Raw genomic sequence first — 24,373 nt, 5'->3', positions numbered from 1 at the left:
TCTAGAAGCTATTAACTATCTCTACAAGTATATATATATATATATAGTTTTTTTTTTGCTGCAAATATATATATATATATATAGTTATATACATACACATATATGTATATATGTGTGTGTGTAAATACATATTTTATTAATAAATAATGTACTTACATTCTACATGTAATATATGTATTATTTTATATTTAATTCAGTTTCTGATTTTTTAACTTATAAAAAATATTAAAAACTGTGATTTGAGGCCAAAGAAGGATTTTTTTTCAAAAATAGTAGGGCAAGGCGCCTACGGTGCCTTGGGACACATAGATCTCAAAAGGTTATCCAAAATCTAAAATAGATCACCCCAATTGGACATCAGAGTGCAAAGTTATAGACTCCAAAAGTTTACATACACATTTAGTGTGCAACCCATGACCAAGTCGAACGGGTCAACAGTCCAACCGCCCAAGTTAGACAGTTTTTGACCAGTCAACGGTTTTGATCAATTCCTGGGTTTTACTAGAACCAAACCTAGAATCACAGCCCAACAGCCAGATGATGGTTTGAACTTCGAACAGTTCAATCAGCCAAGTCAATGGCGAGTTGATTAGGGGTGCTCACGGTTCGGTTAACCAAACCATGAGCTAATTTTTGAAACCAAACTGGTGCCACCGGTCAGGCCAGGAACCGAAACCAATCAATTAACTCAATTTTATATTTATATATAATATAAATTCTATAAATATATAATGTATTTAATATATTATAAATAGACAATAAAAATATAATATATATTTATATAGGGCATATAAATGTATATATAATATATATTAAATATATATACCGGTCGGTTCAGTTAACCGGTTTTTCTTTTAGGTTAACCAAAAACCGAACTGATAGCATCAGTTTTTGCAAAACACTGACCCGATCAGTTCAGTTAACCAGATTTTTCGGTTCAGTTTCTCAGTTTTTGTTCAAAACCCCCACCCAGATAGCTAACACCAACGTTAGGTAATGGCCATTTAAATATATAGATAGAGTGAGTGAGTGAGTGAAAAGAATCATACTTCATCATCCTTATGTCCCAAAACTGGATTGATGTATCACATGTTGCTGCAACTGCATTCTGATCATGTGGATCCCATGCTCCACCAGAGAAGGAATGCAGCATACCAACAGTTTCCTGAGATTGTACCTTAGCTCCAAAAAAGATTATTAACATTCAGCATAAAGATCAAGAATCCAACTATGACATGGAAAAGCAGCTAGTGAACTTAAGGAAGGTCAAATTAATACTATGGATTGGAGAACTTGCTTGCTGATAAGAACATGATAGTTTGCATTGTTTTAAATTAAAACATGGGAAGAAAAGTTGCTTCATACAATCAGGTAAAATTGGACAAACCTACTGACCTCCAGAAGGTTCTGAATTTTGAAGAAAACAAGTTTCTCAAGAAAAATATCAAGGTAACAAAAGTTGCTCAGTTTCCAATAAAAAGGTTCTGGAGAGGTGGCATGAATTAATTCATAGGTCCATACATGCATGCGTACACATTCCAGAGAAATGGCAGAAATTGAGTTATGTAAGTGTAAAATTCAAGCCTGATCATTGTGAAACAAGAAGGGATTGAAACAAAAAAAATAAAATGTAAAATGGAGATGAGGATGAAGAACTAATAATAGATGAGGAAGAAGAGAAAAGAATTTTCTGGTGAACACCCTGCAAATTCTGGAGAGGTGGTATGTACTGATCCATACATGCATGCACACAATCCAGAGAAATGACAGAAATTGAGTGATTCAAGTGCAAATTTCATGCCTAATCAGTGTTTGTGGCATTTACATCCATCTATACAAACGATACACATCTGTCTGCATCTAAAATGCTATAATAATTTAAACACTTCACAGAAATTTTAACCAAGTGCAAATGCATGGAAACAGTTCTACTGTTTTGCTGTTAGCCAAGTACATTATAGAAGAAAGGCAAGTTGAGCCTACTTAAATGAGAAATCTACTTTTGATACAGAAAAGTCCTAAAGTGATTTAATGATCAAGCATATCAGGATTTATTTCTTTTCTAAGCAGTTATGTCATGGGCAATTTGATCAGGGCATTAAGCAACTTTCCGGCCACTTAGAGTTGTTAACTTTTCATGCTCTCAAATAAATGGTCTCAAAATGAAAACAAGGGTTAATATAAAGAAGTTTTCTTGGATCACAAATTCTGATGTCAAAGAGGCTTTTTTATAATAAATAGTAAAATATTTCATGAAAACTTAAATGTTAAAGCCAATTGGTGACAAGACTTCACAACATAAGTCTAATATTCATTAATTAAAACAATAAAATAACCAGCATCAAAGATTCTCAGAATCCACTCACAAGTCTTAAATATGAACATAAATTTGATCTTAATGACTGACTTCATATCCTGTAAATTAAAGAAAGGGTAGAGGAAAAGGGTTGGTATGTAAGGTGGACCTAGAGAAAGCTTATGACATGGTTAATTGGGAAGTGCTACTTCAAATGTTAGAAATGTTGGGCTTTGGAACTAAGTGGAGATCTTGGATCAGAGGATGTCTGAATTCTGCCCATTACTCAATTCTTATTAATGGAGTAGTGAGGGATTTCTTTCTGGCTGAGAGAGGAATTAGGCAAGGAGACCCCTTATCTCCCTTTCTCTTTACTGTAGTGGCTGAGGTGTTAAGTAGAATGGTGGCAAAAGCCAACTCCCAAGGGTTGTTCAGGGGGTGGAGGATAGGTAAAAATCAAGAGGTTGTTACACACCTCCAATTTGCAGATGACACAATCTTCTTTTGTGAGGGTGGTAACGGGGAAGGTGTGGTAAATCTAAAGAGGCTATTGGATAACTTTGTGGGGATAACAGGTTTAAGGATTAATTGGACCAAAACAGGCAACGTAGGGATCAATCTGGAGGAAGGGGAACTTAATAGATACGCAAAGATTTTGGGGTGTGAGATTAAAAGTTAGCCAACTAGCTATTTGGGGTTACCTTTAGGTGGTAATCCTAGGTCAGAAGATTTTTGGAAGCCTGTCATCGAAAGATTTGCTAGGAAGCTAGCTCTTTGGAGGAGGAACTACATCTCTCTTGGTGGAAGGATAACACTGATTAGAGCCACATTGGCAAACCTCCTTGTTTACTTCCTCTCAACCTTTAGAATACCCTGTAGAGTGGCAAGGAGGTTAGAAAAATACTTGAGAGATTTCTTTTGAGACCCAGGAGAGGAGAGGAAGGATCACTTGATTAATTGGGATAAATTAGAAAGCCCAAGGATAAAGGGGGTTTGGGAATAGGAAATATTTCACTTAGGAACTCAGCTCTGTCAGGAAAATGGTTGTGGAGATTCCCTTTTGAGAGAGATAGGCTATGGCACAAAGTCATTGCGAGTATTCATGGTTTGGATGGGAATGGTTGGGATGCAAAAGTCGCCCCTCATGTATCCTCTTGTTCTCCTTGGAAAGCTATTCATGAAATTTACCCAAATTTCCTTAATTCTATTCGGTTTGATGTGGGTCAGGGCAATAAAGTTCGCTTCTGGGAAGATCTTTGGGTGGGAGATAGTCCACTCAAAGACCTTTTTCCCGGACCTTTACACTTTGTCAAACTTCAAAGGAAAACAATAAGTCTTTTGGGTAATCCTGGCCCAAGTGGGATCAATTGGAATCTGGGTTTCAGAAGGGGCCTGAGGGAAAATGAATGTGCATCCTTAATTCACTTGCTAGATCTACAAAAGAGGCCTTGATTGAATCAATACTAATTAGAGTCGCTCAATGGCTGAAATCCTTAAGTATCTTCTCACATATATCCATTGATGATATCATTAGAAACTGGAAGATGGTGGCAGACTCACATGTCAATAAGCAGCCTGTTATCCCTATCTGGACCCCTCCTAAAAGAGGACTTATAAAGCTTAACTTTGACGGCAGTAGTATGGGAAACCCAGGAAGGTCAGGAGTTGGAGGTGTATTCAGGGATGAGGAGGGTAAAGTGTGTGCATTATTCTCAGGTCCAGTAGGTGAAGGAGACTCACTAAGAGCGGAAGTAATGGCAGTCTTGGAAGGGGTGCAAAGGGCTAGAACCATGAATGCTAGAAAGCTAATCATTGAAGGGGATTCCAAACTAGTAGTGGCTTGGCTACTGGATGAGGAAAGTAGGATGTGGAAATATAATAATGAGAAGAAAAAATTCAGATGGATCACAAAGGACATGGAACTGAGAATACAGTGGGTGAAAAGAACAGCTAATTCAATGGCTGATGCACTAGCCAAGCAAGGGGTTGGGAGAATTCAAACATTTTGGGCTCAAATATAATTGTAATTATATCTAAAGTTAAAGGGGAGAGATAAGAGAGATTGTCTCTCTCTCACTTTCTCTTGTATTCTGTCTTTTAAATTCAATGAAGTAATCAGTTATTCATAAAAATAAAAATAAAAAAGTCACTTGCTGGATCTTCTAGGACAAGTTCTTTTGGACCCATCTTTGGAAGATTCCAGAAGTTGGAAAGGCTCCACAGATGGCCTCTTCTCTTGTTCCTCTTTCTTTAATGTTCTTGCCTCACCTAGCAACCAGACTGGGGACTTCCCTGTAAAAGAAATTTGGAGTAAGCCTATCCCCCAAAAATTCAAGCCTTCTGTTGGGAAATTTTCCTTGGCAAGGTTAATACGTGTGATATGCTGTAGAAAAGAAGGCCTTTTGCTTGCCTTTCTCCTTACATGTGCTCCCTTTGTAAGGAAAGTGGTGAGACCTTGACACCTACTTTTATCTTGTTCTTTTGTGCATTATGTTTGGGATTCTTTTTGTCTTCTCTTTGGTTGCAGGTGGGTTCCCCCTCAAGATGTGGTAGGTTTTTTCAACCGAGACCTTTTGAGACAATTAAAGAAAAGAGGGAAGGTTATGTAGAAAGATACAAAGGCAGCTATTTGTTGGGTGATATGGTAAGAAAGGAATAACAGAATATTTTTAGAAAAGAGTAGATCCACGGAGGAGGTGATTGACACAATCAAAGTTAAAGTAGCCCATTAGGTAAGCTCTTTGCATATCTTCCAAGAGTTCTCAGTCACGGACATTATAAGATCCTAGACAGAAGTAGCACAATCTTCAAGAGTGAAAGAGAGATAAGGACGGAATGGAAACCTCCAGATGGTAACAGAATTAAACTAAATTTTGATGGAAGTTCATTTGGAAATTCGGGATTGTCAGGTATCGGGGGAGTAATCAGAAATTCTGAAGGGATGATATTAGCATTATTCTCTGGACCTTTTGGCATGGGCAACTCTCTAAAAGTTGAGGTAATGGCATTGCTACAAGGATTGAAGATAGCCAAGCAACTTGGAATGAGGCAAATTGAGGCTGAAGGGGTTTCCAAGGCGATCATCTCTTGGGCTAATGACAATAGAACTACTCCGTGGACCTTCAAACAAGTGATAACGGAAGTGGAAAAGGTTGCAAGGGAGGTAGAGGCAGAATTCAAATGGGTTAGAAGGAGTGCAAATGGGCTAGCTGATTATCTTGCTAAACAAGGGGCTTTGATGCAACAATTGTTTTGGGCTGCATTGTAAAAGGGACAGAAATATGTAATCGTGTGGGACTTCTAGTTCCATGCACAAAGTTGTAAAACTTCTTAAATCTAATTTCAAATAAAAGTTTCCTTTGATGATAAAAAAAAAAAAAAAAAAAAAACACCCAACCACGACTAAGAAGTTAACGTCAACCACAAATTTCCTTTCAACTTGTACTTTGTCTTCAAAAATATGCCTGTTTATTTCTTTTCATACAACCCCAACACACTGCAAAAGGAATAACACTCAATAGAGCCATAGCTTTGTTGTTTCTCATTATATTTGGCCTTAACAACAGTAAAAAGAAAACAATAAATAGACTCTGTCAAACTGCAAATACTTAAAAGGTGCATCAAGTGTCTAGGATTAAGATCCAATTCAAAGCAATCAACCAAGCAAAAACATCAACCCCTGAGTAACTACATTCATTTTTTTTCAGTATCTCATGTCTATCCATTGTTGCTTCAATATTATGACTTGATTGTAAACCTCTCATCCATACATTCTTTCTACCATCTTGTGTCTGACAATGTATGATCAATTTTAGCTGCCTCCAATCTTGCAAACAAAGTAGTACACACCTCCATTTCCCTATCCAATAACGATCATCTAAATCTCAGACACCAAACAATATGCTCCCCCCCTTTTAAAGCATCGACTCATCCCAGTGTTTTTGGAACTCAGCCAATAAAATCTTGGACAAATGTCATACAACAGTTGGGTTGCTCCATTGCAACCTGGGTGACGAGGGTTCAAATCTTGGAAACAGTGTCTCTGTATGTGCAGGGGTAAGGCTGCATGCATCGGTCTCTCCCCAGACCCCGCATTGGTGGGAGCCTCGTGCATTGAGCTGCCCTTTTAGATGCCACGCCACTTCCCCTTCCCATACCATTAATCTCACCAAAATCTCATCTTACTTCCATCACAATGTAAACTTCATATGACCTGCAAATTCAAAATGAAACTTCATCATCCCCTTCAACACACACCCCATAGCATGAATTACATGCCTCCCCAGTGTCCTACTTGAGTCTAACCATTGCAGCGCAAGGATCGCAAAATATGACCCCCTATACACAAAAGGCAAAACGACATGCAAATTAAATATGAAATCCCTCCTATCAGAATAACTATAGTTTTCAAATGTCAAATCCTAATTCATTAAAAAGCTACTACCAGTCAAATAAAAAAAAAATAACAGAAAATGCCTTTTCATTTAAAAACCATATGATTTCTCTCATTCCACACACTCCAGCAAACCAAAAAGAAGCCAAGTTCCAAAGGATAATGCCTCTAATACCTGTTAATAATGTAGCTAATAAAGCAAAGCAGTAGGAACAAAAGAATATATCCAATCAGAACCAAGAGAGAAGAAAAAGAAAGTCCAATGAAGCAGTAGTCCTAGATAGAAAGGGAAAATAACTAACCAGTTCAACCAAAATTTCAAACATAAGACATCTTTTTGGAGTTTGAACTCAAATTTTCCAAGGTTTTGATGACTAATTTTCAGCACTTTATTGAGGAAATGATCTGCTACAAGTTGAAGGGGCTAGAAGAGTCAGGGGCAGGCCAAGAAGGACTTGGGTGAAGTAGTAAGAAATTATTCAAGCACCCATAATTTGACAATGGAAATGGCACCAAACAGAATGGATTGGCAAAACAGGATTCATATAGGTGGCCCCATATAGATGGACAGATGATATCAAGGAAAACTAATGGCCAATCATAGAAAGACTCAACTCTGAGGGAAACCCACCAACAACAGGAAATTCCATGGATTACAATTTCCAATAACCATTTGACATTTCCTTCACTGTATCATTATCCAAGTAATCATTTTCTACCTACATAATTACATGTCCTATTCCTTGACTTTCAGTGAAGATTAATATCAAAATTGAGCTCTACAAAAGCAACAAATAAAGTCGTAAATGCATGATGACTACATGCCACCATATAAAACCAAGACTCTAATAAGGCACATGTGTAACCAGCAGTTTCAGAAATTTACAACTTCAAATAAGAGTTGTGATACTCTAAAAACAGAAAGAGAGGAACAAGAAACCTTAAATGCAGCAATGCATTTGAGGGGAATTAATCATAGATAATTGTTATTGGATCACTGAATTCCCATGTGGATCACACCTTTGCAGTCTTTTTTGCAGAATCCAATCTCCACAAGAAAATATTTCTTTCATCAATGCTAATCAACTTATCAGTCCTTCCAGATGGCCACCACAGAATGCTGTCAAACATAAATACATTAAAAAGTAATAAGTTAGATAGTTGAAGATAATTGATTGCAAGAATCAGGAGATAATTCTTAATGTTAAGAAAATCAAAATGTTTAAAGTAGATCATGTATAATGGCAAATAGAATGCCTTGTAATTTTAAGGCATTAAATTTTATGTCCGAGTGCTTGGGTTTTCATGCACACGCACTCCCAGTTCCAAGCACTAAGAACAGAAGGAATTTATGCATCCATGCCATCCTGATCAATTTAATAGTAGACCTACAAGTCTACAACCAAAACCTGTTTCACTCACTAGGATAATGAAGACAGGAGAGATGATGTAGATGCAGTTGAGGATGGAGGGTGTGGAAGGAGTAAATGGTCTGCAGCATTAGGAAAAAAAAAAAGATGAGAGATTTTCTGTGGAGGGGGTGGAAGGAGTAATCAAAATGCCACTTGGTGATGCATCCAGGGCCGGATGTGTTCACAATGGCTTTTTATTAGGACTGTTAGGATATCTTGAAAGATGATCTCTTGCGGGTGTTTGAGGAGTTTTTCAGGAGAGGAATTGTCAATCCGGGTGTGAACTCTACATTTATAGCCTTAATTCCAAAAAAGAAAGATGCATCCCACCCGAAGGATTTTAGGCCAATTAGCTTGCAAAAGTGTTGTCTTTGAGGTTGAAGAAGGTACTGCCCGATATCATTGCACACTATCAATGAGCCTTTGTGAGTGGAAGACAAATTACTAATCAGATTTTAATTGCTAATGAGAGTGTGGAGAACTTTAAGAGGGATAAAAAGAAGGGAGTGGTCTGTAAGTTGGACTTAGAAAAGGCTTATGACTTGGTGGACTGGGATTTCTTGAGGAAAGTTTTGACTAAATTTGGATTTGGGGCTAGATGGTGCAAGTGGATCATGAGTTGTGTCAGGAGTTGTCATTATTCAGTGCTAGTGAATGGGACAGTGGTAGATCTCTTTCCAACCAGTAGGAGTATAAGACAAGGAGACCCCCTGTCTCCTTTCTTGTTCATTCTAATTGCAGAGGTTTTGGGGAAATTGATTCACAGAGCAAATTCTAGAGGGCTCATTAGAGGCTGGAGAGTTGGGAGGGTGGAAACCCCCCTCACTCACTTACAGTTTGTTGATGACACGATTCTATTTTGTGAAGGCGGTAATGTGAGTTTTATCAAGAACTTGAAGTTGGTGATATAACTGTTTGAGCAAATGTCTAACTTGAAGGTTAACCTTGGGAAAAGCTGTGTAGTGGGGGTAAACTTGGAGGAGGGAGAGATCAAGGAGAGTGCTGAAGTGTTGGGGTGTGAAGTTTCGGGGTGGCCTTTGAACTACTTAGGGTTGCCATTAGGTGATAATCCCATGAGAGAGAGCTTTTGGAATCCAGTGGTGGAAAGGTTTGAAAAAAGACCGGTATCCTGGAAAAAGAACTACCTCTCTCTCGGTGGGAGAATTACACCAATTAAGGCCACGCTTGCTAACTTACCCATCTTTTTCCTGTCGGTGTTTAAAATCCCAGTGAAAGTTGCTAATAGATTAGAGAAGCTAATGAGAGATTTCCTGTGGGAGCTAGGAGAGGAGAAGAGGGATCACATAGTTAGCTGGGAGATAAAATGTAGGAGTAAGTCTTGTGGTGGCGTGGGGTTTGGGAGTATCAGGAGAAGGAATATGACTCTGTTGGGGAAGTGGTTGTGGAGGTTCCCTATGGAGGAGAAGCTATGGGCTAGAATAGTGGCAAGTATACATGGGTGGAGCACAATGGATGGGACGCTGGAATCAGAGCTAGGACCACAAGCAATTCTCCTTGGAAAGCCATTCATGACATGCTACTAGTTTTCTCCCCTAATATCAAGTATGACTTGAATTCTGATAACTCTATAAAATTTTGGGAACAAACCTGGGTGGGGAACGCCCCTTTAAAGGATCAGTTTCCTTCTTTGTATGCTCTTTCTGATTTGAAAAATGAGCCGATCTCGTCTTTCACCACCCCGTCCTCTTCCACTTCTGATATTGGGTGGAACTTGGGTCTAAGAAGGGATTTGAGGGACTCGGACCTCGATAGTATTTCGAGCCTTATTGCACTTCTTGATAACGTTGTCTTAGACCCCACTAGGGCGGATTCTAGAATTTGGACACCTACCCCCAATGGCATCTTCTCTTGTGCTTCGTTCTTCAAAGTCTTAAGTCAGTCCACCAGTCCTACCTTCCCCCCTTTCCCTGTTGGTGAGGTTTGGTGCAGAACAATACCTCCTAGGGTTGGTAGTTTTTGTTGGGAAGCCTATTTGGAAAGAATCAACATTGGTGATCCACTCCAAAAGAAGAGACCCAATACTTGCTTGTCACCTCAGTGGTGTGTTCTATGTAAAGCGGATAGGGAGACTGGTTTTCACCTACTGGTGTCTTGCCACTTTGCGAGGTCAATTTGGGACTGGGCTTCCTCCTTATTTGGATGCAGCTGGAATCCCCCATAAGACTTGCAGGGCCTTTTCTCCCCTACCTTTTTCAGGTGGCGGATAAAAAGTGGAAGGATAATGTGGAGAGGACTACTGCAGTATGTTGGACACTGTGGGAAGAAAGAAACTCCAGGATATTCTTAGAAACCCAGAGAGGAGCAGCAGATCTGAGGGCTATCATACATATTAGGGCGGTACAGTGGCTGAAATCTTTGGAACTATTCATAGATTACACTGTGGATGACATGATGAGGAAGTGGGGTGAAATTGCAAATTGCACACAGACCAAGTCAGTAATGAATGTGGCTTGGACTCCCCCACCTAGTGAATTCTTGAAATTAAACTTTGATGGATGTAGTAGGGGAAATCTGGGACAATCGGGGATTGGAGGTGTTTTTAGGGACGAAAATGGGGTCATCTCTGCCATGTTCTCAGGCCCAATTGGAGTGGGTGACTCCTTTAGAATTGAGATCTTTGTAGTTATGGAAGGAGTCCGTAAAGCTAAGGAGTTGAACATCAAGAAACTCATAATTGAAGGGGATTCAGAGGTGGTGATAAGGTGGCTGACTAAAGATCAAAATGGTTTATGAAAGTACAACAATGAGAGGAGGAAATTCATGTGGCTGGTGCGGGAGATGGAAGTTAAGACATGTTGGGTTAAAAGATTGGCTAATTCCCTAGCTGACGGTTTAGCTAAACAAGGGGCAGAAAGGGATTCACTGTTTTGGGCTAAGCTGTAACTTTAGTGTCTTCTTTTCTCTTTTTTTTTTCTTTTTTCCTTTTATGAGGCTCTTTGTGGCTCTTGGAAGATAAGTGTGTTTGTCTTCCTCCCATAAATTTTCTACTGATGATTTAATGAAAGTGTTATTGATCAAAAAAAAATGCCACTTGGTGAACTGGAAGAAAATCTGCAGCTCCAGGGCTAATGGGGGTCTAGGGGTCAGATCAGTGAAAGATGACAACACCGCCTTGCTAGGGAAGTGGTTATGGAGATTCAACGAGCAAGGTTAGTCTGTTGAGAAGGTGTATCTAAATATGGATCCAGTAGCAAGGAGTGGGAAACAAAAGGAGTAAGATCTCTTTACGGGTGTTCAAATTGGAAGGCAATTCAGAAAATTCAGCCTCAGCTTTTGGAGGGTATAAAATACAAAGTAGGCAATGGTCAGAAGGTGCTTTTTTGGAAGGACTACTGGTGTGGGGATGGCCCTCTAATGGCCTTATTCCCTGATCTGTTTGAAATTTCTGTGAACAAGAATGCAACAGTAGCTGATTGTTTGGAGAGGCAAAATGGACATTGTACTTGGAACCCTCAATTCAGGAGGAATTTAAATGATTGGGAGGTGGCTTCTTTGGTCATCTTGCTTCAGATTCTATACGACTCAGAGATAACTGGAGTAGGAGAGGATAAAAGGAAATGGCTCTTTGAGAAATAGGGTTCTTTCTCTGTGAAATCTACAAGATCCTAACTAAGGAAAATCTGGCTATAAGAGGCAGATATTGCTTGCACTTTATGCAATGGAAATGTGGAGCCTTCTAGCCATTTGCTGATACACTGTGAGTTTACTTACTGGGTTTGGGTAAGACTGTTGGACTTGTTTGGCGGTAAATTATGCTTCCCGTCTGATGTGAAGGGATTCATAGGGGTTTGGTTCTCAGGAGGTTTAAGCAGGGCTTGAAAGGTAGCACGGAGCATCCTCCCCACAGCAGTCTTCTGAGCAGTGTGGTGTGAAAGAAATACTAGAATCATTGAAGGGAGTCAGACATCAAAGGAAGAGGTTCTTAACAGGATTCTGAGGATGGTTCATTCGTGGTTGGCAAGTCACCCTTTATTCAGAAACAGACATACTTGTTCTTTTTTATCTTGATCATTTTTGTAAGGAGCTTATAGTTTTCTCTTTGTTCAGGGGTTTGGCTGTATTGCGCATATGTACATCCTCTGTAATAGCTCCTCATTGTACAGGGGATCTATTGCATTTCGACTTTTTGATTTTAATGAATTACTTTACCTTACAGTTTCAAAAAAAAAACTACTATCCAAAATACAAAATTGCCAAATATTCAAGAAAGAAAGAGCCACTTTAGACTCTTTGACTCCTGCATCAACAGATCAAATAATTGAGTAATGGTAGATTATAAATGCTTTACTTTGGCATGTAGGGAAAAAAAATGTAAAACTAGCAGTGAGAAATTAACCATTTGATCTTGCAAGTATGGGCATCAAGGGATGCAAGTTGTTCCAGTTGTGGAGAATTTGATTGCCCATATAACTCCGGGATTTGCCAAACAGCTGCTCCATATGACTCACCTTCAACAAAATATAGCACCACGAAAACCACCATTATACCATCTATGTTAACACTTAGAATCCAAAGCAAAAAAAAATAAACAAAAAATAAATAGAGGAGGAAATTATATTTACAACAAACGAATTAGCCTGAAAGTTCAAAAAGAAGTTATATTGTTAATTAAACCCCATGTGGCAGTGGAATATTATGGTTAGGAGAAAAAACTTTTCTTTCTCGTCAAAATGATTACTGCAATCTAGTGTGCAGATGTAAATCAAGGTCTAAACACTCCTTTACACTTTTACTTTGAAGTTAAATCAAATCGTAGAGAAGATTTAGAAATTTCATAATTATACTTCCAAGATTTCAAGCCAGTGAGCCATTTTAAGAGGGTACTTAAAACACATTGTCTCCTGGTTAAGGTTCAGCAATCAGAATCATAAACGTTTCTTCTCTTTTTCTTTTTTGATGGATAAACCAGAGCCATTAATATTGAGGTGCATATTGTGAAAAATGACATCTGGAATAAAAGGCAATGTTTGTATAAATCAAAAGGGGCATCCACAGTTTGACACAGCTTATAATAAAGTTGGGGATCATTAGCTCCTACGCTATTACAAGGCCACAAGCATTATCTGAAATTCTTCAGAATCAAACGAAAACGAATGTTCAAATGCCAACTCCAACAAAACCCCAAATATAGATGTTGCATCCCAGGAATGCATCCGGGAGAGATTTCCCGAATACGCCAGTAGTGACATGAACTAATACACCTAAAACCACATAAGGGAGCCATCGACCTCTATATAGCCCTAATCTGCTAATTTGAATAGTACCATATAGTAGTTCATGCAATTACTTCAGGTGTCGGCCATGGAAAAGATCAAAAATAACCCCGGTTCACATAACACATTAAAATATGGGACACATGATATCGCAAGAAAGGCTTCAATTGCTTACCAGATGAGAAAACAGTGGAGAAGATTCGGGGATTGTAGGGGCAGGAGGAGAGATCCCAGATCTCGTTAGGATGAGAAAACAAACCCTCGCAAATGAGCTCAGTTCCAGCCGAAGAAAGTCTGATCAAATGGACCTGTAATTTCACAAAGAACACAGACAGAGAAAAATAAATTATGCTAAATAAATTCTAATCTAAAGGAATTGAAAATGGATCTTGGCGGTAACTTAGTGAAAATGTGTCAAATTGCGGGGAAACGACGGGAAAACAAAAATACCTCGTTTTCCTCCTTGAGGCTGAGAGTACCGGCAATGAAGCTGGTGTGATCTGTATCTGCCTTGACATCTACAATGCATCTGGCCTGGAATAATTGTAGAAAAAAAGTAGTAGGGTTTAAGAGGAGCAAACCATTAATATTCAATAATGGTTCCTGAGAGTGAGAGATAAAACCATTAATACCAGGTTTTCGGATCACCTGGTATTTGAGACCATAACCGACGCCCGTTGATCCTCCCTGCATTCCTGCACCTGCACCTGCACCTGAAAATTCAGCTTGTACTAGCCGCAAGAAGAGCGAGCTATTTCATCGTCAACAATGGCCTTTACCTTCCTTAGTTTAATTTCGCTCCTTTTGAAAAATGGATGGAATGCTCTTTTCAACTGTGGATGTTTAAACCACGTTTTCTACCCAAAAAGGGGTAAAAAACTTGCAACGTTTTCAAAAAAGAGTATTGCGACTTTTTTATCCTTCATTTTATTTTAAATTTTCAAAATCTACCGCTCTCCTTCTGTATCAACAGTTGAGTATAAAACCTGATTGACAAAGAAAAGGGACTCTCTCTAGCACAGGAAGACCATTTCAAGGCAGATCACGTAAATACCCTAGTTTCATACTGGTTTTCTCATTCAATCCCCCCGAAAATGAAAATGTGTTGGGAGAAGGGAGGGGGGCAGAAACCTTCAAAAGAAGTGCATATTCAATGAGTTTAGTCCCATTTCAATCATTATACATATATCTCTCGATATGTTTATGAAAAATTTTTATGGAGTAAATTTGGTACATCTATCATATTCATAAGATTTGAAAACAAATTAAGATCATTCTATACCATACTATAGTTTATAACTGTTCTGAATCTGAACTGTGGACAAATTGTGTGCACTAGATCAGTTTGTACCCACAGAAAATGGAACCGTTCTAGCCACCGGGTTTCGGGTCGATGGTCCGATTGTCTGATTCGAATGGGCGGCCTGTTCTGACAAACAAATTAAAAAAATGATAATAGTAAAAAGCCATTGAACGGGATCAATGGGTTGATGGTTTGATCGCTTGGGTCAACAGGTTGTTGACTTTTTCAACGGGTTTTGGCCAAAAACCAAGTTTGGGGTAAAACAGAACCACTTGCTTGGATGGTTCCTGGGTCGAACAGTCTGACCGTTCGGATCAACGGCAATTCGAAAACCTTGACCTACACAGTTAATCATAATTATCTAATTTTTGCATTTTCTATGATAAATATATTGAAAATGCATCAATGAATTAATATTAATATTAACCAATAAATATTATTTTGTTATAAAAATAATTAAAATTTTAAAAATTTTAAATATTATTTTATTGATAAAACATTACAATTTTTAAAAATAAAAAATAAGTAAAATAATTAATATTTTATTAACAAAATATTAAAATGTGAAACTAACAATAGGGTTTCAACCTTTGAGGGAAAGTGTGAAGTATGGGATCAAAAATCAAGTGTGGATGGTCTCTAATCACAAGATTTTTCCTTGGATGAAAATTTGGGGTGTGGATGGGACCCCCATCCATAGCCTGTAGAATGGGTGTTCATCCTATGGACGAGATCGGTCCCATCCATGAGATGAACACAGTGTCGAACATTGCCTTAGTTGGAATGCTCCAAAATATGGATATATTAAAATAAAGGGTAAATTTCTTAAACTACCCTTTTGGTTTAGCTAATTGACTAAATGTACCCTTGTTGTTTGAAAATTGACTGGCGCTACCCCTACTGTTTCTAACAATTGTCTAGCTCCACCCTTACTGTTAGCATCCATTAATATTTCGTCAAACCCCATACACACGTGACACCATGTGATGCTTAAAATTTTTTAAAACCCAATTTTACCCTCATCCCCTTCCTCTCGACCCAACACCCCCTTTCCTCCTTCAACCTCTCTCTCTCTCTTCCCTCTATCTTCCTCCAACCGCCTCCGTCTCTATCAACTGTCGCATCGTACCCAGAGGTTAGTGACAACAATCAGCCCAAATCTTCCCCCAACCCATGTATGCCTGATTTACAGTAGGGGTGGTCCATGGTTTGATGAATCATTGGAAATGAGCTTCAACCATGTTACAGTGATATCATCGTCTCTCTGCAACATCATCGACTTCTATATCAACATCTTTCTCCGAGTTCATCCACAAACGTAGAGGCCTCATGGCCCTCATCCCCTGCTGTGATGAAAGTTAAAGGAGATGAAATAGATCAACAAGAGAGAGAGAGAAAACGAAGGGGAAGAAGGGGAGGGAGAGAGAGAGAGAGGGAAGGGCAGAGTTGGAGGGGTCCGATGCTAGCGGCGGTGATGAAATAAGGGAGAGAGAAGAAGAAGAAGAAGAAGGAGAGAGAGAGAAAGAGAGAGAGAGAGAGAGAGAGAGGGGTCGAACCGACGTCTCCTGAGATCTAACAGATACTTATACTAAGATCAGGTTTATTTTTCTCCTCATTTTTGGTTTTCAGGTAATAGCAACAGTCAACGTCTAAAGCAAGGGGGTTGGGCTCATCGGCTACATCCTCAATCTTTGGTCCATCAGCTTATAGAACAACTCCCCTAATCGCCAATTGCATCCCCAATCTCCAATGCGTCAACTAAAGCAAGGGGGCTAGGCTCGTGAGCTACATCCTCAATCTTTATTCCACCTTTTCTTGTTTTACCTTCATCACAAATCACATCACCTAAGATTGATCGGCATTGCATAAATCCCCCACCTTGCTTCCTCCTAATTTGCACTTTGAGAATCGAAATGTCTTATTTGGATTCTCCCCTCCCATCTCAATTGCGCCCAGATCTAGGGAAGCTAGAAAAAAAAAATGACAAATCATGGATGAGTTTCTTGGTAGTTTGGCAAGAAATTTTGGGTTCAGACCGCAAGGCAAATCGGCTCTAATGGTGGCATCCAAGGGAACAGGCAACCTCGGTAGTGGTGGAACCCTAAATTTTGGTAGCGGTAGAGATCATCAACAGGTATCCTTCCAGAGACCAACGATAGCTGATGCTTTGGTGTTTCCTTCGAGCAGAGATCGATGCTAGCTACAGTGAATAGAGATCGGTGGCCACTCATCCAAGCTAAGTGAACCCACACATATGGGTTAAAACAAGGGATAAAAAAGAAATTTTACTGATCAATTGGGTGTTTGAGTTAAAGGGTAAAATGGACATTTTAGACTTTTTGTCCATGTTTAACGACATTGGTAAGACTTAGACAATTGTCAAAAATAGTAGGGGTAGCATCAGTCAATTTTCAAACAGTAAGGATACACTTAATCAATTAGCTAAACCATAAGGGTAGTTTAAGAAATTTACCCTAAAATAAACTTTGATGCCTCTCGCAATAGTGATGAAAAATGTTCAGTGGCCTATATAGTCCATGATCATCTTGGTAAGGTACTTGCGGTCAAAGCTTATAAACTTGGTTCTTGCTTTATCAACCAGGCTAAAGCCGGGGCCACATGGGAAGCCCACGTCCAATCTACAAATTACGGGGAATTTTCTATCATCATTGAGGGTGATTTGTCTCTTGTCATCTCTTACCTCAAAAGGAAGGTGGATATTCCTTGGAAGTTGAAAGGTATTATCTCAAGTTGCTTGTGGATGCGAGATTTGATCAAAGGAGGTTGTCAGTATCAACATGTTTTTAGAGAAGCAAATTAGGCTGCTGACTGACTTGCTCATGAGGCTCTTTCTTCTTCTGCATCTTTAGATTTTAGTACATCATCTCTTACCCATTCTCTTCTTCTTATTTGTTCTGCTAACTTTTGGCAACATACTGCCCCTCGTTGTGTGTAGTACATTTCTATTCTTAAAAAAAAAAGAAGTGCATATTCATTAAAATACAATAAACTGAATAAATCAGATCAATTACTAAAACCAGTGTTTAGAAAATTGGACCAGATCGGCCAGTTGAACCATGACCCAAGGCCCTGATTGGTTCAGTCCCACCCACCCCAATAACTGCACTTGCTCAAAACCCACTAAAAACCGACTGATTGGTCGGTTGAACTAGAAAATTGGTGAACCGGTCCCAGTTTCATGAAACCGCCCGGGTTCATACATAAGTGAAATTTTAAAATGTTGTTAACAAGATTTAAACCCAAGACCTCTTATTTTCACAAATTACTTAATTATCATTAATCCACTTCTTTACTTATGCTAATTAACGACTATTTATTATACATATTACATTATTATGCATGTATTTTAAAGAAAATATAAGTCAAAAGGCTTAAACCCTAGTAATTTGTTTTAAAATTTAAGAAACTTATCATCCATCCACCATATTTAAGTACATTAAAAGTTGTAAAATATATTATATATAGTATTTATATGACATATAGTATATATATATATATATATATATATATATATATATATATATATATATGCCACATCATCCCCATAAATCTCTCCCTTCTCCAATTTTATGCCTAGTATGGATCTCTGAACAAGTACATTAACTAAAAAAAAAAATTCCATTGCCAATCCCAATACAAATAACTATAAAAATGAGAACTATTCATAGCAGAACTACCGATTTTTTAGAAAATGGTTAAAATTCACTTGAATTATGTCTGAAATAATTTATGGGGCAAGAGAGAAGGAATTTGATGACAACATTCCTCACTCTTTTTATTTTCTTTCGCATTAGGTAAAAAACACTTATAATAGGATTATAATAATTCACTTCCAACTCCTCTATTTGCCTAAAGTCTATGTGATTGGCCAATTGAATTTGTTGTAATCTTTTGGAATTGAACTATGTATTAGTTTTTATAATGACAAATTAAAAGGTTATGATATTGACCTGTTGAATCAAAGACGAGCATATTAGAAGATTGATTGACAAATAAATTCTTATCTGAACATTTTCTAGTTCAGATAAGAATTATAACTTAACTTTCTTCTTTTCTTCTTATTCTTCCTCCACCTCACTTCTCTTTCCTGTTTAGAAGGGTAAAATAGGATTTTAAAATTTTTGAATGAGTTGTTTCATTGATGAAGGTATGTTTAAGTCCAGTGGGGTCAGCCCACAAAGTATATTTAAGTCTATTTAAAAAACTTAGGGTATGTTTAAGTCTTTTACTTGGAAAAAAAATCTAAATGTTTAAACCACATTAAGGTGTTAGATGAAGGTTATAAGTTTTCAAGAAAATATTTAAAATACCCTTGAAATTATGACAAATACTTAAAAGCACCCCAATGGAATAAATGATTTAAAGTACCATTGTAGTTTAATAACTTCCTTCTATTAGTTATCTCCCATGAATTGGGATCTCACAGAACGCTCCTCACACCAACCTTGTTGCCACATCCCATTGTGTATTGGAAACATCTCCCATGAATAATAACATACAATTGCGGGAGATGTTCCCAATATATGATTGGAATATGCTACGAGATTAGAGTGAGGAGCAGATCCATATTCCTCCCCCATATTCTTTACACATGAAACACCCATGATTGTTATAATGTTTTGAAAACTTAGTATTGTCATTTAAATAGCTATTTTTTTGAAAAAATTATGATACTACAAAAACATAATACTAAAAAAGCTTTGATCAATCATAACCTCCATAAATTTTAATGAAGTTGGGAACTCACCTAATTAGGTACCACTTTTATGACGTCAATTGATTGTTTTTTTTTGTATTATGTCTTTCCATCATGATAGTTGAACCCTTTATTTCTTTTCACCCCAAGTATAAGAGGTTTTTTGCTTTGCATAAATAAATGTTTAGATTTAGAATCAGATTGACCCATTTTAAGGGATTCCAATTTTAATTCCCATTTCAATCCCCCTCCCAAGGAATGAGAATATCCTTCTGACTTGACAACAAATAATAAATAAATAAAAGACAAGTGGCTTAACTCCCTAATCCTATTTTTCTTTATCTGATGGTAACCCTCATTGGTAGTCATGCATATCTTAAGGAATCAAATTCAGTTTCCATTTGAACCAAATAGGTAAGGGGAATAAGCAATTCCAACTCCAATTCCAATAGATTTTGATTTTGATTCTAATTCTAATCGCAAACCAAATAGGACCTAAGTTTTAAATTTCTTTTACAACTTCCACCATGAAAACTAATTTAAAGGGAGTAAATAGAAGTTTGAGCCAATGTATATATCATAAGAAACGTAAGATTCCTAATACAACAATACATCTACCAAAAATCGGGTGGACATCACACTAATACAACAACAATATCCTTGTGCATTATTTGAATTGTGATCTTCATATGGTGATCAATGATGTAAGTAATGGCCTCTTCATGTGTTTGTTAACAAAAACGGGCACAAAGTATCATAGAGAAATAATTTTATCAGAAAGTCATACTATTCTAGATTTTACAGCTTTCAAAATGACTTAATTCCATTTATTTTTGTTGAAGTTACATCTAAATCCAATATTAAAGTTAGGTTTATTCTATAATTTTAGTGGTTTCTAATGAATACCAAATGGCAACATAGCAATGCATTTACTTTGCTTATAGTAGGGGCTATTGTTTGATGATTTTATAGAGAAGAAGAGCAAGAAATGATGAAAAGAAGAGAGATAAAAGAGAAGAGAAGAATGAATGAGCGGCAAAAGTAGTCATCCCTAAAACTTAATTTATATTAAAATTTAGAGATTGCATCAAAAGAATTAGAATGTTCCTAATTAGTGATGGGACACTTAAAGAATAAAACTAATCTAGGCCCAATATCTATAGGCCACAATAGTGAAACGAACTAAAATATAAATAAGACAAAAGGGTCCACAAGCACAGAGCCACTTGTTATAACACTCTCCCTCAAACTAAGCATAGATGTGAGTCGTGTTTAGATTGCCAAGTAAACCAAGAAACTTTGTTAAAAAATGTATTTTGTCACAACATTAACAATCCACACATTTGAGGGCATGTAAAAAAAAAAAAAAACTTGCCAAAGACAATTCTTTATCTCACAAATGTCGGTTAATTTTGATGTACTTAGTCATATCATATTGTAACAGGTTAATATCAATATTGATTGCAACTTTATTGTCATAGTACAATTTAAGATGACCATCAATTTCCAATTAACCAAGTTTCCCCCAACAAATGTACAATATCTAGTAGACTTCCTATTTTTAATCAATCCAGCCCAATCAACATCAGTATATGCTTCTATCTAGTGTTTATTGTATCTCTTAAATAAAATTTCTTTCCTTAGATAGGTCTTCAAACACATAAGAATCCTTTCAACTGTCTTCATGTGGAAAATCTTAGGAGCATGAATAAACTAGTTCATCATGTGAGCTGCATGAGCTATATTTAATTAATGGACAAATATATCAATTTTTTATTATCTTTTGATACCTTTGTTTGTCAGAGTAGTCTTCACCAACAAAATCCTAAAGACTATGATTTTTCTCTATCAGTGTATTTGTTGGTCTACTCCCCATCTGTCTCCTCTAGTAGATCAAGCACATGCTTTATTTAACATATATATATATACATATATATATGCCTTCTTGTGACTTTGCAACTTCAATTCCAATGAAGTATCTTAAATGACCTAGATTTTTAATCTTAGATTTAAATGTTAATAATTCCTTCAATCTTTTCATCTCTTATGGATCATTTTTTGTGATTACCATGTACATCCATATTCCTTCAATCTTTTCACTCTATTTCCTTATAAGCAAAGTATGATCAACACCACTCTAAGTGTATCCCCACTCGAAATAGACTGAAACAACTTAAGAAACAATTCTTTCATAAAAAAAATGGACATATGACCTAGCCTAATGTAAGATTGTAACCTAGTTAATGACTCCTTATTTTCTCGACCATTAAAAGTGGATGGTTGTGTGGACACAAATTTCGTGTATAAATCCAAATACAAGAAAAATGAAGGCAAATTCAAATAAATTGATTTTTACATATTTGAAATGAATGGGATGCAAATTCTTTAGATTTGAATTCTTTTACAAAAGATATAAAACCTTTGATTATCTCTTAATGATGTATTTCTTGCAACTTGACGATTTGGATTTGAATTAAAGTTGAGGGTCGAATGATGTGTTCCCGTACTTTAGACAGTGATGGAGATTGCTTCCTTTAATCGGGCTTTGAATGCTTTATCAAGAGAATGATTCTACAAGACTTCAAGAGTGTTGTTGCTTTGCTCTCAAGAAAATGGTATATGTGCTTCATTCTTTCCATGAGCATTCTTACTTCACTTAACTTTTTTCCTTGACCAAAAGTCTCCTCCCTCTTGATGGGAACCCTATTTATAAATTTCTTAGTCTAATATCTTAATCCCCTTAATTGAGGGCTTGATTAGCTCTTCTTATCCTTTATTGAGAGTGAAATGTTATAATTATTGTCATTTTGGAAAGAATAATTTATCATTCATAATTCTTTCTTCAATCATTGACTAATTTCCATCTATGCAAAGATGTGCTTTGATTGATTAGAGGTTTGAATGGTTCTAGTTACCTTTCATAGAGAATAGGGTTGGTAATTTTCCATTTATAGAGATAATGATTTTTAATTAATTGTTCTTTCTTTAATTATTGACTAGATTTCCATCTAAAGAATTTGAAATGGGTTCTAGTTGGATTATTTATAAATCAATAAGATTTGTAATTCACATTTGAATTTGTTTGAACTTGAACTTGACTTCATAGTGAGTCCCACATGGACCATTCCATTATACTAATGGATTTACAAAAGCAAAGCCCAACTGTTAATGCCCATGCACATATTTGAGAGTATGGGGCATGATCCAAATAGAATGACCCATACTAAGGCTCATGAGCAAATTTGAGTTTATGGGGGTAGAGCCCATTTAAGAGCCCATGAATGTCTACAAGACATATCCCCTTGTTTTAAGGTAGCAATATCTTGTGTTAATCTGTAAATTCTTGCATTGTTCTTCCATTGTCTACATGTTTTAGACACTTTTTCCCAAATCTTGAAGGTTGTAGAAAAGTGTTGAGTAGTTCTTGTTGTCGTCAGAGTCATTGAAGCAAGTAACCAAGACATAATAGTAGCATTTTCTCTATACCAAGTTAAGTATTTAGCATCCTCCTCCTTGGGTTTCTTCTTCTTTTCATTTATATAGCCCATAAGATCTTGGGAGACGATGAATAACTTTGTTGAAATAGACAATTCTCTGAAATTATATTCATCCAACAACACACTAGTGATTTGTAGGCTACACTAGTTAGGATTATAAAGGTTTGAGGCTCTCCGAATAGCTTGGTTGTCCTGAAAAGACACTTCTCCTTAGATTGTTGACATGTTTCTCTTCTAACAACAATACTTAATTGTTGTCACCAAAAGAATGGGTTAATACCCTGTTGAAACTAAAGTCGAACGGATAACAATACCTTGTTGGACAAAACAACAACATTCGTGCCTCCTTACACCTTCCAGATGCTATAAAAACTTTATAATTGTAATTGACTACACCTAGAAACCTTACACCCATAATTGGTTGCACTAGAAACCACCCTTTAGGCTAAATCTAGGACTATCCACTCAGTCCTCCTTCTAGATTTGCTCTAACAAATCTCTCTAGTAGTCAGATGGCTATTAGTTGTTGTAAATAAGTTTTAGTACGGCATGCATAATTTGGGAAAAATTCTCTTTGGTCCCTACACCCAAAGAGAAACCCTAGATATATACCTCTTTGTAAGTTACAATTCTTCTTCACAAGAACAAATAAAAAAAAAAAAGATCGAAGAAAAGAGAATGAAAAAAAAAGGACTAGAAATAGCCAATAGTTAAGCCGATTAATGATCTGATACCATGCTTGTTGATTTGATATAGAATAAGAGCATGAAATGAAGAGAATAGAAGAAAAGAATGAATGGGCAGTAAAAGTGTTCTCAGTTGGCCTATAACTTAATTTATATTAAGATTTGAACATTACATCAAAATGACTAGAATGCCCATAATTAGTGATGCGATACCTAGACAATAAAACTAATCTAGGCTCAATAACTATAGGCTCACTAAGAGGCTTTTTTCATCTAACTTTGATATGAAAGACTTGAGAAAAGTTGATACGATTATATGTCGTGGCTTTAACACAATCTCATTGTAGAGATATTAAAGAAAAAGTTCAATCAATTTAAATGTATTACTATAAGAACACCATATGATCCTAGTATTAAATTAAAGAAAAAAACATGGCGATAAAATTGCACAATGTGAGTATTCTAGAATCATTGATAGTTCAATATTTTTCATGAATTATAAATGTCTGAATATTGTATATATTGTTAGCAAACCAAGTAGATACACTTATAACCCCAAACAAGACCACTAGAATGCCTTACTTAGAATTTTGAGGTACTTTAAAGATACTATGGATTTAGGAATTGACTATGATGGATATCTTGTCGCTTTAAATGGATATTGTGATGCTAATTGGATTTTAGATTCTGATGAAACCAAATCCACTTGTGGTTATGTTTTCACCCTAGGAGGTGGAGCCATCTTATGAAAATTCACAAAACAAACTTTCATCGCATAATGAACTATGGAACCTAAATTTATTGATTTAGAACATGTTGATGTTAAAGCACAATG

At 36.8% G+C, this 24,373-nt stretch overlaps 1 protein-coding gene across 2 annotated transcripts in view; it reads right to left on the bottom strand.

Moving 5' to 3' along the window:
- The window catches only part of LOC148849484 (WD repeat-containing protein DWA2-like), a 34,966-nt gene extending 20,413 nt beyond the window's left edge, over positions 1 to 14,553 (bottom strand). Inside the window, exons 1-7 of one of the 2 annotated variants that reach the window (XM_088949323.1) lie at positions 14,115 to 14,424; positions 13,984 to 14,042; positions 13,786 to 13,869; positions 13,511 to 13,643; positions 12,459 to 12,570; positions 7,710 to 7,809; positions 1,050 to 1,177 (exon numbers count right to left, since the gene is read on the bottom strand). In XM_088949323.1, the coding sequence (XP_088805449.1) occupies positions 1,050 to 1,177; positions 7,710 to 7,809; positions 12,459 to 12,570; positions 13,511 to 13,643; positions 13,786 to 13,869; positions 13,984 to 14,028 (602 nt within the window). In that variant the 5' untranslated portion in view covers positions 14,029 to 14,042; positions 14,115 to 14,424. Of the gene's footprint in view, positions 1 to 1,049; positions 1,178 to 7,709; positions 7,810 to 12,458; positions 12,571 to 13,510; positions 13,644 to 13,785; positions 13,870 to 13,983 lie in introns of both variants that reach the window. The other variant, XM_088949322.1, reaches the window with a different exon arrangement.
- Between the last annotated feature and the right edge of the window lie 9,820 nt (positions 14,554 to 24,373).

Source organism: Nelumbo lutea, chromosome 6, assembly GCF_056320005.1.
Source record: "Nelumbo lutea isolate HS-2025 chromosome 6, American lotus-T2T, whole genome shotgun sequence".
Lineage (NCBI taxonomy): Eukaryota > Viridiplantae > Streptophyta > Magnoliopsida > Proteales > Nelumbonaceae > Nelumbo > Nelumbo lutea.
Note: the sequence above shows the minus strand (reverse complement) of the source record. Positions and strands in the feature narration are given on the sequence as shown.